Source organism: Trachurus japonicus, chromosome 14, assembly GCF_045865225.1.
Source record: "Trachurus japonicus isolate A0001 chromosome 14, Traja_1.0".
NCBI classification, from domain to species: domain Eukaryota; kingdom Metazoa; phylum Chordata; class Actinopteri; order Carangiformes; family Carangidae; genus Trachurus; species Trachurus japonicus.
Genome location: NC_140920.1, coordinates 3,931,918 through 3,946,946, shown reverse-complemented (window position 1 = coordinate 3,946,946; position 15,029 = coordinate 3,931,918). Strand labels below are relative to the sequence as shown.

At 42.0% G+C, this 15,029-nt stretch overlaps 1 protein-coding gene across 2 annotated transcripts; it reads right to left on the bottom strand.

The window, feature by feature from the left end:
• Positions 1 to 1,076: 1,076 nt before the first annotated feature.
• LOC146974051 (uncharacterized) lies at positions 1,077 to 14,609 on the bottom strand. 2 transcript variants are annotated; one of them, XM_085797120.1, is made up of 8 exons: positions 14,491 to 14,609; positions 13,350 to 13,539; positions 12,135 to 12,259; positions 11,377 to 11,483; positions 8,405 to 8,602; positions 5,226 to 5,315; positions 1,975 to 2,044; positions 1,083 to 1,839 (listed from the first exon to the last, which is right to left on the bottom strand). In XM_085797120.1, exons 2-8 carry the CDS (start codon positions 13,537 to 13,539, stop codon positions 1,708 to 1,710), a joined length of 912 nt encoding a protein of 303 aa, XP_085653246.1. In that variant the 5' UTR covers positions 14,491 to 14,609; the 3' UTR covers positions 1,083 to 1,707. The 2 variants fall into 2 exon arrangements, with proteins under 2 accessions (XP_085653247.1, XP_085653246.1); XM_085797121.1 differs by lacking the exon at positions 5,226 to 5,315 and having other exon boundaries at positions 1,077 to 1,839.
• Between the last annotated feature and the right edge of the window lie 420 nt (positions 14,610 to 15,029).

The window sequence follows — 15,029 nt, the reverse complement described above, 5'->3', positions numbered from 1 at the left end:
AATATAATGTTGACACGGCTACACAGATGTGCTATTAGCTCTGACAGCGATGTGTCTAACAACAACACTGTCATCAGGTTAACGGACACTTACGTATGAAACTCTGATGAGTAACAGAACGGTGCGATGTATTTGTGTGTGCGTGCGTGCACTCGTTTGGCTGTTCTTGGGAGATCCCACATGTAGGGTGAGGTGTCAGAAGTCAGTCTCAGGTTACAGATCGGCTGAGACCTAGGCTGATGTTCGGTTTAAAGGGATACACCAATTTTTTTTTTTTCGTGTCTTGCCTCACTCCCGAGTCCATGACCAGCAGATAGACACCATCCTTTCGACTGTGCGAGCAGTAACAACGGAGATACGGACAGAGCTGGCGCACCGCTAATTAGCTTAGCTCAAACACTGGAAGTGTATGGGTAGTGTTAGCCTGCCTCCTACCCGAGCCGAAATCTGCAGTCAGAAGCTGATTTCATTTTAGCTCTAAACTCTGTAAATATATCACTTTATCGACATTTCAAACATTTTTAGGCGAGAAAGTAGCCGTTTAAATCAGCAGTGGGTTCGGACGAATTCGGCGCTACTCAAGCTAGCCGTTGTGACCAACGCACTTCCGGTTACTTTCACAAGATAAAACACCCGTTGCCCTTTACATACAGAAAACCATGACGATAGAATTTGTGCTTTTACTTTGAAATAGGAAGCTAACCTACCCTCGATGTAGCTAGCTTGAACCAAAATAAAGCGTCTTTGCTTGAACCCTCCGTTTTGACCGATCTCGTCCCGTTAGCGGCATTTGACCGCTCAAGATGCCTTACCGGAGAGTTTTGTCAGCTCTGAGACGAAGATCGGCCCGCCGGTTTCCTTTTAGAGTTGCTGAAGAGTTTCTCTGATGACTTTAGGTGGAGGCAGGCTAACACTACCCATACACTTCCAGTGTTTGAGCTAAGCTAATTACGGGCGATACGGCTCTATCTCCCTTGTTACTGCACGCACAGTCGAAAGGATGGTGTCTATCTGCTGGTCGTGGACTCAGGACTGAGGCAAGACATGAAAAAAAAAATGTTGCCGTATCCCTTTATGTTGATAAAGCTGATTCGGATCACACTTATTCTGTGACGGATAAATCCTCAGTGATTCCTACTCCATTCATTCATTAAACCAAACTGACTAATTACAATTAATTCCTCCGTGTGTTCCTGACTTAGTTCTTCACCCAGAATGACAAAAACAAAAGTCTGAATTTACGGTCGAAAAGACGATGACCACAAACGCACCACGAAATGCAAGTAAAGTGTCCCATCAGTGCTTCCAGTCTGTAATAATAATAATAATAATGTTGGACTGGACGTGGTTGTGGGTTCTCGCAAGTCGCTAGTCAAACAAATGTGCACGTGTGTTTTGACAGATTGGGCAAAACATTATGAGCAATCACAGATGATGATGATGAGGCTGATTATCTCATACCAGCATGAAGTCCAGCTCTGGGGATACAGTACAGTGTTGTAATGTGACGCTACATGAGCAGCCAGTTGGAGCATCTGTGAAACAACGAGGCTCGTGAGGCGCTTCCAACACACTGACCCACAGCAGAGATACCGTAGCCAACAGTATATTATTGGTTATGTACTGTAGGAGTGGTCATAATGTTTTGGCTCATCGGTGTGTGTGTGTGTGTGTGTGTGTGTGTGTCAGTGTCAGTGTGAGTGTGTGTTATCTGCGGATCCACAGCCAGGCGTTGAGCAGGCAGGCAGAGAAGAGCAGGGAGAACAGGATGACCTCTGTGTTCCTGCGTTCGGCGTTGTGTCGCTCCAGGACGGCCAGCCGCCGACTCATCTTCATCACCTACACACACACACACACACACACAGGCAGACACACACACACACACACACACAGACGGACAGGCAGACAGACGGCTGAGAGTCGTGGTGGTGAACGAGGAGTGAGTTACACTACACAGACGTTTCCTCTGCCTACCTGTCTCCTGAGGATGATGAACTCCACCACAGCTCCTCCTTCCTCTTCCTGGCTCCAGCTCTCCATCGCCCTGAACACAGACAGAGACAGACAGGTCTAATCTCTGTATTATATTATTTAATGAATGAATGAATGAATGAATTTTTATTTTCGTGTCATGCCACCACTGTGGCCCATCCCATATGGGATTACAAGACACATTTAAAGGGACAACGAGGAGTTTCTCCATCGGCAGAACGAAAAATTCCGAGACAATAAAAAGTCTCATATTAATGTGGATGAATCTACGTTACCCACACTTGTTAATGGGCCCATTTTCGATAAATATATCGTTTTGTCTCTATTGTTATTTTGTTATTACTGTATTAGTGGTGGTGGAAATGCTGGTCGAGCCGACCAGCATTTCCTTACTTTCGGTTTCGCGGTGAGTCATGAGAATAACGCCGCCGAATCGCCGTTTATGGTGGGAACTACGACGGTATGTGATCGTCTTCCAACCTCTGACTTTAATTCTTGATGAATGGTCAAAGAATTTCACGGTGCGCGCAGAGGCTCATAAATGTAGTGTGGAAAACGCTTCGCTTTTCCAAAACTCCTCGTTGTCCCTTTAATAACAAATACAAGAAAAGAGACTAGACAGTCCTTCCTGTTGGTGTTACCTGCCACACAGGTGTGACACATAAATAAACAATTTAAGATTACTTTCAGTACACAACTATATATCGCTCTTCGTCTCATTGCCCAAGCCTTTTCAAGAAATAAAGAAAATGCAAATATATTCAACTGAAAAAGAAGTTTTAGCTTCTCAGCATCGTCTAACCACACAAATTCCTTATTTGGATCTACCTTACTAAACAATTTTTGTCTTATAGAGTCATAGAAAGGACCGTAGAACACAAAATGTATTTCATTCATGCTGTGCCAACATATCTGCCTGTCTCAATAAGACCAAGTATACCAGCTCTCAATTGAGCACACAGGGATCTTTTCTTTTTAGACAAATTATACAAAACATAATTTTCTGGGCCAAATACCTGTTTAATTTCACAAGTACGCAGTTTTGGTTTACCCCAAATATATAATGCCCATCTATCTTTACTATGTTGGGAAATAATTTATTTTAATACGTTAATTATTTAATTAAATTAATTATTACTATTAATAATAACAATAATAATAACAGAGAACCTCATTGAACTGAAAAAGTTTTTTTCCAGGCCACTGTTGAGTAAATCTCTGAGCTGAGAGCCCATCAGCCTTGAGATAACAACACTGATAGACTGGTGAGAGATGCTGCTGTATCAAATATACTGTAAATGAGTGAAGGAGAAAATTCACATTCACAGTCGCTGAGACGAGACTGAAGCTGCCTGAACCAGAAACAATGAGAAAACACTTCCACATCAAATCCAATATGGCAGAAATTGATGTCATGGGTCAGACTGTGCTCAGCTTAACCCGAGGAATCTAATGTTCCCACAGTCTCCCTCGGCGGCTGTTTAATGAAGATTTAACAATGTACAGCAGAAGTTGGACATTCAGCTTGTTCCTAATGTCCACTGGTAACAATTTAAAGCACTTCAAATGAGCAGCACTCTTCATATTTTCTTGAAACCAACTTTTAAGTGATCATTTATCACCACAGGCCTGTCACTGTCAGAATTATTCATGTCAGTCCTTTGCGTCGATCATGAATGTTTTGGGTTTTCAGCTGTTTCCAATGCAGAGACATTGAGGCCGTGTCTATATTTCAGCAAATTTTAAGCCTAAACCAACAATTTAGTTAAAGCAGATATCAGTGGCACGGCCGTTTCGGCTAATGCTGTGTTCAAGGCAGGCTTTTGAAACCGTAAGTTACAGCTTCAAGTCACAACTACGACTTGGTAGCGTTCCAGGTAACCCGTAGCTCGTGTTTTTACCGTCCTGTTGTCTGTGAAAGTTCCCTATAACGGCCACTCGTAACTTCCGACCCGTGAACTCGTACCAGATCGAACTGGTATGACTTCACAGGAAGGAAAAACACAAAGTACGAGTTTCCTTGAACGCACCATGAGTTAGCAGCCCCCGCCCTTGTCAGGCATCAATTGGTCCTCGTGCTACGTCACCACATTCACACGCATCCCTTGGCTGCACACACAGCCCTTCATGCCGTTCTCTCCCCTCATTGGATAACACTTGTATCCCACAAGGAAAATTTTCTCCTCGGGTTACAGCAGAGCAGAGTGACGGAGAGACTCGTGTTTAGGCTGAAATACTTCATGTAAGTGATTGCTGACGGAAAATAGGACTATTTAGGACTTATATTAACAAAAACATTCCACTGATATCTGCTTTAAGTTGGGAAGTGGTGTTGTTAATGTGGCCACCTAACTACAAGTAGTAACCACTGGAGGAAACACTGCTGTTTTTAATGATGTTGTGTTGTGAGCAGTTCAGTGGTGAAAACATATTTCACCTGCTAAAATTTCATACCTTGCCGACCATTGGCAGGTCAGTCAAATAGTTAATTTCATACCCTAGTTACTAAGCTTAAAACCTAAGCTGATTGTCCCCCACTGTGGACTATGGTGCTTTTATTTCTTTACTTTTTTTTGCTGATGTTTGTCTTCTGTATGAAAAAGAAGATTTGTCATGAAACTGTATTTTCTCGGTGGCATGATGGACAGTTCCTTTGAAACATTCAGCTCGATCTGTGGAAGTCCAGCAGAAATCTGAATTACCATGAGGAACCATTTCGACCATTTGACCAGCAAGATATTATTTTCACAGGAGGCAGCGCAACAACACTCAATCCATCTCTCTTGGTGAACAGTGTCTAATATAACACAAAGATGAACTTGTCTACTGTAAACTGAGGTTCAGAATTTGCATGGTTTGATATACGTACAACCCACATGTAGATTAATGAGTTTTCTTTGCACTGAACTCAACTTCAAACCAAAACAACAAGAGATGAGACAATAAAAGACATCTAAGAAAGGCAAATTTGAGTAGAAGTTTGAATACTGCGCAGGAGTTAATAATACTGTGAGATGGAAAGTGACTGTAATTGTATCTTCTCTAAATTACACTGGTATGTGCAACAGGAAGGTTTGAACTGCTCGACTGAATGAGACAAACTCGTGGCACCATGAGATTATGACTCCACAGACTGGACTAAAAAACAACCAACCAACCCCCCCAGGACACGTTTAAAGCTGCAGTGGGTAAATCAAGGCACAAACAGGAGGACATTTTTTCCTTTCAGTCACCTTTTATCATAGTTCTCCACACGTGCTGAAGCAGCAGCAGGGACCTCGGGCACGACTCTGGCTGGCGGAGGCGTCGCTTGGTTGTTAAACCTTTACTCCAACAACGAGACGAGAAGAGAGAGACACTGCAATCTGGCCCTCCAACAACATGACAGGTGACCAGCAGGGGGGGGGGGGTGAAGTGGGGGCTTTTAGTGGCTGCTGAGGGGCGATATTAGTCTGTTAGCTGATAATAATAATAATAATGACAAAAGGACAAAAGGTCTTAGAAGCCACCACCGAGCGACAAGTAAGCAGCACATCACACGTTAAAGCAAAGCGTGTTTATCTTTTTATTTTTTTAATATGCGCTCACTGGCTCGTTTAAAGGGATAGTTCAACATTTTGGCAAATTGGCCCATTGCCATAATCCCTATAGTCATAGCAGTAGGTTCGTTACCTTTAATTGTCGGTGCAAGCTATTTTTTAGAACGGCGGAGCAGAGCCGTGAGCTGCTCAGAGCTACACTACGGAGGCTCATGGGATTTCTTGGTTTCCCTCATCAAACTCATCAAATACACAATCCAACAACTCCACAACGCTCTGGTGGACAAGTTGTGACCTGCACATTCACCACGCTATGAGATAATAACACAACGTTACCACACAGAGTTGTTTTAGAGGGAAATTCATGCAAAACCGCTGATACGTGTTTCCATCTGGGGCAGTTTAGTCTCTGTATTTCCCTCTAAAACAACTCTGTCTGGTAACGTTGTGTTATTATCTCATAGCGTGGTGAATGTGCAGGTCACAACTTGTCCACCAGAGCGTTTTGGAGTTGTTGGGATTGTGTATTTGATGAGTTTGATGAGGGAAACCAAGAAATCCCATTAGCCTCCATAGCGTAGCTCTGAGCAGCTCACGGCTCTGCTCCGCCGTTTAAAAAAAAGCTTGCACCAACAAAGAAAGGTAACGGACCCACTCCTAAAACTATATGGATTATGCCAATTTGCCAAAATGTTGAACTATCCCTTTAACAACTGCAGAAAAGATGACTTCCAGACAGAGGTGTGGGCAAAGGATGGACTGGAATGAGAGCATGATGATAACATCTGACACGCAGACATATTTTCCATCCATGGACAGTAGCAGGCAGTCGGGGCTGCGGTTTGTGTCAGTTTAGCATTACGCGCATGCACGTTTCCCCATTCACACACACACAGTTATACTCTATAATGTTGTCTGCAAGCTGCTTTAAAGATTGAAAAGTAAAAAGTGAAAAGAGAGCCAGTGGAAGGCAAACAGAGAAAATATAATGTGTGGTCCTTTAAGGCGAGTGGAGCCAGGAGATCTAAGACATTTGGGGTTTTTTACAACCTCCAAAGAATAATGATATACATTTTCCACACAGATCCTTCCTGATGTGGGTGCACCGAGACATTTACGTCAAGTGGACCTCAGTGGAAAAGACATGAATTGTCCTTTTTTGTGTGTGTGTGTGTGTGTGTGTGTGTGCACCAATTGGAGCCAAAGCTGAAGATCATGCAAAACGAATGCAAGAACTGATGAGTGGCCGACAAAAAGAGACGTAGGACAACACATGCACAGTTTAAAAAGTGAATTAAAAATGTACATGAGGAGCACTCAGTTAGTTAGCTATGTCTTTTTTTGGAACTGTTTCTACTGGGAGAAGTAAGTGTGTTTAGAAGCTTTCTAGAGAGCATGATAAAGTCGTCATACTGAAGTTTTAACAGAGAGGATTTACTATCAGCTGAGATATATGTACGTGTGTGGGTTCAAATACCTATTAAAAATGTTTGGTTAGATGAGAGATAATGATGATAATGCATTTTAATCAGTTAAAAAAACTGAAACTAAGACAAAGTCAATCCTGAAGTGAGAGACAAAGAGCTCAACATGTTGCAAACTCAGAAAACACAACCAAACAGACAAATGTGCAGAACTAAAGAGGTTTAGTGTGAAAATTAAACACTGGCTCAAGCAGCAGCAGAAATGTGAACATTAATCTCTCACAAGTCATTGTCAATACAGCACTTTACTAATGTTTAATGTTAAATTTAACTTGTATTATTCACTGTATTTGTATCATTGCATTTTTTGTTGTTGTTGTTGTTGTTGTATTCAGTGTATTTTATTCTATTCTAAAGCCTGACCAGGGACAAAGACTGCAAATTGCATCACATTTTCCCATTTTCTGTGGCAATGTCGTATGTACAGTATTGTCCCTGTCAAATAAACATTAAAATAAAATAAATAAACACACAGCAGCTTGTTGTACTGTAATAATCTATCTGCAGATCATGACACATGTTGTCAAACGGATGAATACTGTATTTTGTTTGCTTGAGGCTTTATTTGCACTTTGTCTGCGAGCATGGATGAAGGACAGGGCACAGGTTTTATATTGATATTACTCTTTACAGCTTCTAAACAGCATTTTATCATTACAAGAGAATGGGTTCAATTGCCTGTCCAATGGAGGATTAGATAGTCTCATTGTAGATCAGTGCCAGACAATGAAATGTGTGTTTTCTTTGGACTTCATCTTCTTGTGTTCCTCATGTACTGTAGAGGTTAAAGGGATAGTTCACCCACAATTCAAATTTCACTCATTATCTACTCACCCTCATGTCAACTAAGAGCTGTGAGAATTCTCAGAGTCCTCCGTTCCTTCTCTGAGTTAGGGGGGGGGTCCGCGCAGCAGTATTTGTCCATATAATGGTTGTCAATGGATACCAACTTTCTTCGTCCAAAAAGACACACCAAAAACCATCCAAATACCTCCATGCTGCTCGTCTGTAATGTCCCTCTTGTATTGAAGCCCTGACATGAGAAATTGTTCCAGAAAAAATGAAATAAGTCTATATTTTAAGCTTGTGTGTAGTGGAAGCTCCCAGTGTCTCGGTTCACTGCTCTTCCTGTGTCAGTGCAAATCACGCACCTTTTTGGACGAAGAAAGTTGGTATCCATTGACAACCATTATATGGACAAATACTGCTGCGCTGACCCCCCCGTAACTCAGAGAAGGAACGGAGGACTCTGAAACTTCTCACAGCTCTTAGTCGACATGAGGGTGAGTAGATAATGAGTGAAATTTGAATTTTGGGTGAACTATCCCTTCAAGGTTGGGGTTAGTGCAGTGTGCTCTTTGGATGTTTTGTTTGCAACATGTCTCAGACCTGTATTTCTGGCTGACCATCTGCAGGAGGCGCTGAGAAGTCTGCAGGCCGAGCTGCCGGGCCGCCTGCAGCACGGCGTGTGGAGACAGGCAGTCGAGGGGGTTGGCGGGGAAAGGCTCGGCCTGGGTCTGAGGGACGGTGGTCTGGGTGGTAAGAGGAGCTTTGGAGCTCTGGCGGACATGGCGGCCCGGACTTCGACTACAGCCAAGAGACGTGATGGGAGGTCAGTGGGAGGGAGGGAGGGGGTGAACACCAACAGGTTGACATTTAAAACCACAGACGAGGTCAAGAACAAGCAAACAATGTACGAAAAGTACATCAGGGAGCAGGCAGGAAGAGTGGAGAGAGGAAGGAAAGAGGACAGAATAATAATAGAGAGAGCGGTGGGTTGGAGGTGAGGGTTGGGAGAGAAGGGGGCAAAGATTACAATTCAGGAAGGACACGCTGATGGCATACAGGACAAAGAAATGTTTTGTTGCCCATCAGCTACTACTAGAGAGGCTCAAGATTCAAAAATAGTTTGGGAATTTCAGAAAACTGCAGGTCATCCAGAGCGCAGCCTAAAATTAGAAACGGAGCACAGGCCTTTGATTTGATTTCCTCTAAAAAGGGACGACAGGAAACTTTTCTTGAACTTAGGAGGTTCATATCAACTGTACATTGAAGATTAATAATGTTCTCCCTGGCAGCCATCAGCCATCTAGTGCCTAGAACAAGGCAAGGCAATTTTATTTGTACAGTATAGCCCGTTTTTACAAACAGTTTGTCTCAAAGGACTTTACACAGCATCATAACAACATCCGCTGCCCTTAGACCCTCACGTCGACTGAGGAAAAACTCCATAGAAAACCCTTTTAACAGGGAAAAACTGGAGAAACTTCAGGACAGAGGAGGGATCCCTCACTCAGGACGGGCAGACGTGCAATAACTGGAGTAACTGGAATCTCTGTCAACAAAAAGAAAAAGTGTTCTTCTGTCAATAGAGGTAAAGAAGGTGAAAAGGGAGAGTGACAGAAGCCGAGGTCAAATAAGAGTGAGCGGATTTATCTGCTAGTACTGACTAAAAGGATTTAACAGCTCTCTAGACAAGGAGGCTGAAAAACCCAGTAGCTTAATCCAGTGGGTGTTGTACTCTGGCAAAAACCCAGAGGAGCATCATCTGTGTTCATTATTTTCTTTTGAGAAAATAGATCAATACATTTTGATAACTGAAAAGTCTTTGAGGTTATTTATCAAAGCAGAAATAACAAATATTTCCAGTTCCATCAATGTGACTATGAACGGCTTTTCTCTATTTTATATGATTGAATCCTCCTGAATGTCATGGATTTCTTTAGACTGTTGGTGGAAAAGACACTTTCTTCACAGACCTGTAAAATAGCCATTTTCCAGTACTGTCTGGTATATTTCAAAGAAATGATACTAGTTTAATCAAAAATGCAACTGATAATGAATCAATTCTACTTTGTAGCTGCAGTCTTAAATAAAACACAGAAATCAACAAACACATTTAACGCCCACTTTCCAGATGTGACAGTTCTCTCATATTCAATCTTTTTGCATCAAGCTCCTTCTATTCTTTTCACACTGAATTTCTCAGACATCTCTACAGATTTTTTTTTTTAACATTAATATAATTTAACTCAACTGAGGAAAAGAAGAAAAAAACTGTTTCTTTATTGTCTCTGGAGTAGCTTTGTAAAGGATTAGAACAAATAATTGAATGTCATCAGCATTGTCCCACATTTAGCTTGAAAGACTTTAGGAATAAAGAGTTTGAGATGTCACATGCAAGTATCAAAAGAAGCCACTGAGTTGCATTGTGGGGCATTTGACCGAAAGTCAGTTATTTCAGACTCTACTGCTTGGCCCCTTGACCTTCCTGTTAGCCAACTTCATGGTGGTGCTATATTGAATTACAGTAAAGTCGTAATCTGCAGCCATGGCACCAAGGTTTAATTGTGCTTTCAAGATCGCCTAATGCCTGTTTTTCAGTTTACGTGATGGTTCACATCGAGGAAGACAGAGACAGGAATGCTGGATTCCCCCACACTAACACTTGCTTTGAAGTCACAGATGCCATATATAGCTCTAGTGAAACTCACATGACTGAAACTGGCTTCACGTGGAGCCTGTGAAAAAAGTGGAGCAGTGCTCTGGCTCTCCCTCGAGATAACAGATAACAACAGAGGAGACAGAAGGCGCCCCATCCCCACAGCCCAGGACTCTGTATGTTTACATACATAGTAAACACACGTAAGTGAAAGAGATACAGACACATGCACTGGTCTGGAAGCTGCACAAAGAGGTGTTTCCCTCACTGAAGACTGTGGTGGTGCCACATGGAAACATTATGTTTCACACATTTCTTGCCATTTACGGTACATGAACCCTGTGTTACTTTCACATCCCAGAATCCCCCTATGTCTCTTATCTCTTCCAATGGAGACAATTAAACTATATATACACTACAGCTGAGACACGTTGACATGATACAAAAGGTGATACACTGTTCTTATCACAGTTATTTTCCTGTGTAGTTTTATTCAATGAAATACAGGTGCATCTCAATAAATTAGAATATCATGGAAAAGTTTAGTTGTGTCAGTAATTCAATTCAAAAAGTGAAACTAATACATTATGTAGATCCATCACACAGAATGAAACATGTCATGTCTTTATTTACCGTAGTTTCTTTTTGATTATTGTTTCACATTTAATGAAGACCTAAAATTCAGTATCTCAAAAAAATGTAACATTACAAAAGACCAATTAAAAAAAGCATTTTTAATATGGAAATATTGGCCTTATGAAAAGTATGTCCATCTATATGCACTCAATACTTGGTTGAGGCTGTTTGACTTGAACTACTGGAAACTGACTTTTCCATGATATTCTAATTTATTGAGATGCACCTGTATGTAACCATTACAATGATGACGTAACTTGATGCCATGAAGTACAGTACTTACGAGGTTGGTGGTTGCCTGGGCAACGCCAGCGCCTGTTTCAGCTGTGTCGGCGTGCCAGGCGGCGTCCTACCAAAGCTTTGGTCGCTGTAAGATCTCCGTATGGGACTCTGTCGTACAAGAAGAGGTACATCAGGTAAGACAGGCTATGATCGACTGTAGGACTTTGAAAGAAGCAACATCAGCTTCTTATAATATAAAAGCAAAAAAATCCTGTTCTCAATATGGACCAATTATAAACAGAGGGTTGTTTAATTTTCATGTTTCTGCTACAAATCGTGCTAAACTGTCATATTGTTCATGTTGTGTTTCAATAAATGTCCTGCAGCCCTGAGGCACAAGTCAAATACATTCACTCTCTTTTGCTGTCGTTATCAGAGCAGTCGTTTTATATGTTGTTTTATAGTTCTATTGGACATCAGCAAGGGAAGCTATTTACACCTTCTGTTTATTGATTACAGTTCAGATTTTAATACCATACATACTCCTTGATGTAACTGCACATCAAACACACACACTCCCAGCATCAGTGCCTCTCAACGTGCTGCTCAGCCCGCTGCCCCTAAGGAGCTATTAAGTTTGATGAAACCTAATTTAATTGTTAGTATCTATTACATTTCAAGGGCAGGGGAGTGTGTCTGTGAGTGAGAGAGAGTGAGAGGAGCAAAATGCCTTCATGCCGGTATCTTATGTGACAATTTATACTGATGATGATGTTCACAATATAATTTCAAGAAAAGCTCTCATGGCCAGCTGTATACCTGCAACGTTTCTCTGTAGAAGACCTCTCCAGATGGACTCTCCCAACACGGCTCCAGACTCAGAGGGCTGCAGAGTATCGGTCTGGGCGCGCTGAACAGAGGTCTGGGGCTCATATCAGGGGCTTCTGCAGGTGACGAAAGAAGAAAAATGATTTTAGGGTTCGTACACATTTGAAATTTCATAATTCCATACTTTTTTTCCAGACTCTAATTTCCAGACTTCTCGGTAAAAAAAAAAAAAATCAAATAAATTGTGACATTTGAGTAATTAGATGACATGTATCATGTAAATAAATTATGCAATAAATTGTTTGTTTTCATTATTCTGAATTTGTGTGCCATTATGTCACCAAATAATTTCCAGGAGATAGGTACAACAGTGCATACAAAATAAATAACCCAAATGGCTTCACATAAGACCAAACCCAGATAAGTACTAAGATATTATTTCCATACAATAACTTCCATTTTCCATACTTTTCCAGACATGGAAATGTATAAAATCAAATTCCATACTTTTCCATACTTGCGTAGGAACCCTGCATACAGAACCTAACCTACACATTTCTAGTTTTTCTTGATTTAAAGCAGAAGTAAGCGATCTGGTCGTTTTGTCTAACTTCTTGTCAGCAGATGGAGTTAGCAGTCTCCGCCCTCGTCCCTACGTCACCACATTCACGCGCATCCCTTGGCTGCACACACAGAGAGGACCGCCCCTTTATGCCGTTCTCTCTCCTCATTGGATAAAGGTTGTAGGATACAAGGAAAGTTTTCTCCTCGGCTTACAGCAGAGCAGAGTGACTGACAGACCCGTGTTTCGGACCAAACACTCTATAGAAGTGATTGCTGTCAGAAGATATAACTATTTAAGACTTATATTAACACAAATATTCCGCTTACTTCTGCTTTAACCCAAATGGCTTCACCTAACAACCAAACCCAGATAATATAAGATATTATTTCCATACAGTAACTTCCATTTTCCATACTTTTCCATACTTGCGTAGGAACCCTGCATACAGAACCTAACCTACACATTTCTAGTTTTAGATTCTGAACTACAAGGGTTTGATTCAATTTGGACAACCAGTATAAGAAAAGTAGATCAGAGATAACTAGTTAGGACTTGTGCAATAGAAATAAAACAGAATTGAACCTTGAAAGCTACATTTTGCACTTACTGTACTTGGAAACAGCGAGGATTTGAGAACCCACCTGTGTACGTCAGCCTCTCGGGGACCTGCATACTGTAAGCAGGTGGGGGCTCCTCTGGCCACGTCATGGCCTCGTCTCCCTCCTCCGCACGCCGCTGCTGCCTCGGGCCAACGCTCAGGTGCTCTGGGACATGCATGTGTTTGTTGATGACCTCCATGAAGGCTGGATCACGACCAGGGTCCTGGGACATCTAATTTGGGTACAAAGTAAAACACATTAGAATTAAAATCCTCGTCTATTATTTCTCTCTTTGCCTCCTACAGTATGGTATGGAAGCAGAGTTTCTACAGCCGAGCCGCCTGCGTTGTCAGTCACCGTCATTTCAACAGGAGGCGATGACTGGGGACAAAAGGGGTTATTGTGATTAAAATGTGCTGTATCACTAACTTACCACCCTGACTGACTGCACTGACTCAGACCAAGATATCTGAGATGTTGATGTGTATTGCTTTTCCCTGCTACCATTACTGTTTGGGCCTTTAAAAAAAAAAATCCAGTATCAGTCCAGTTCTATAGTCAAGTGAACATGTGGCTATACACTGTAAAGCTCTGATTAGCATAAGAAAGGCTCAAATGAATGGATAACACATTAAAGAAATGCACAATCCAAAGATAATGCATCTATATATCCTTATATAACTGTTCTCAAAGTCTGATTAAAAACACAAACAAGTTTAATAGATGGTAACTTACTTACTTGTTCAGTACAGATAGTGCTGTAACATGTATCCTACATTGCTGATGTTGCAGTGTGAAATGTCATAATAATGTCACTGCTGCTCATTTCTAGAGCTGACTACGACAGAGTTCACGAGGTCAAATGTTAAACTAAAGTTACAGTGCTAAAGTTAAACTCTCACTCGGTTTTTTTCTTAACGTTGCTGGGGAAAAAAACTCTTATAAACTTACCTAGCACCGACTGACAGACGCTGCGTCAATGTAAACAGTTAGCAGTAACTTAGCTACGTTAGCTGACTAGATAACTAACTGTAGGTTGGTTGGCCTAGCAACAGGTTGCTAACGGTGGGTTGCTAACGAGAGGTCAAACCACGTAACTCCTGACCGGACGCTGGTCTGACGTCAGCAGCGTCACTTATGTGTCTAGTTCGACGTAAAACAGCTCGGTAAACGGTGTACAAACCTTGATTATGGTGCACAAAAGTGAGTCTGTCACTCTCTGCTGCTTTGCATATTAACTTCTGTAACGTTACTTCCAGCTCTGGTGCTGCTGCTGGTCAGAATCCTTCAGAATAAAAGCCCCCGCCCCTTCAGAATAAAAGCATCATTAGGGCGGATATGGCGCAGGGGGAGAATGAGGTGAATGGTGCGTCTGACTTTATGTGGCACTAGGCTGCTAGGGGGAAGCTTGACGGATTTAACCTCCTAACACAATCCATGCTAGTGTGGTGTGACTTTAACCGGTTGCTGCCTGCAAAGTTAAACCAGACCGTCGTCTCGTCTCGTTACGTCACATGACGTTAGAGCTGCAGCAGTTTTCCAAGTGCGGCTGAAGCTGGATTTGACCCGTTTTGGCACCGACCAGCAGGAGCCACCGCGGTGCTTGATGTGATGCATGTTGGCCTGGTTCACTGAAGGCCTCACTGACCCCACTGACACAAGTTCAGACACTCTTTTATAGATCATATCTCCTCCTTCTGTCAGCTTATAGGCTACCAACAA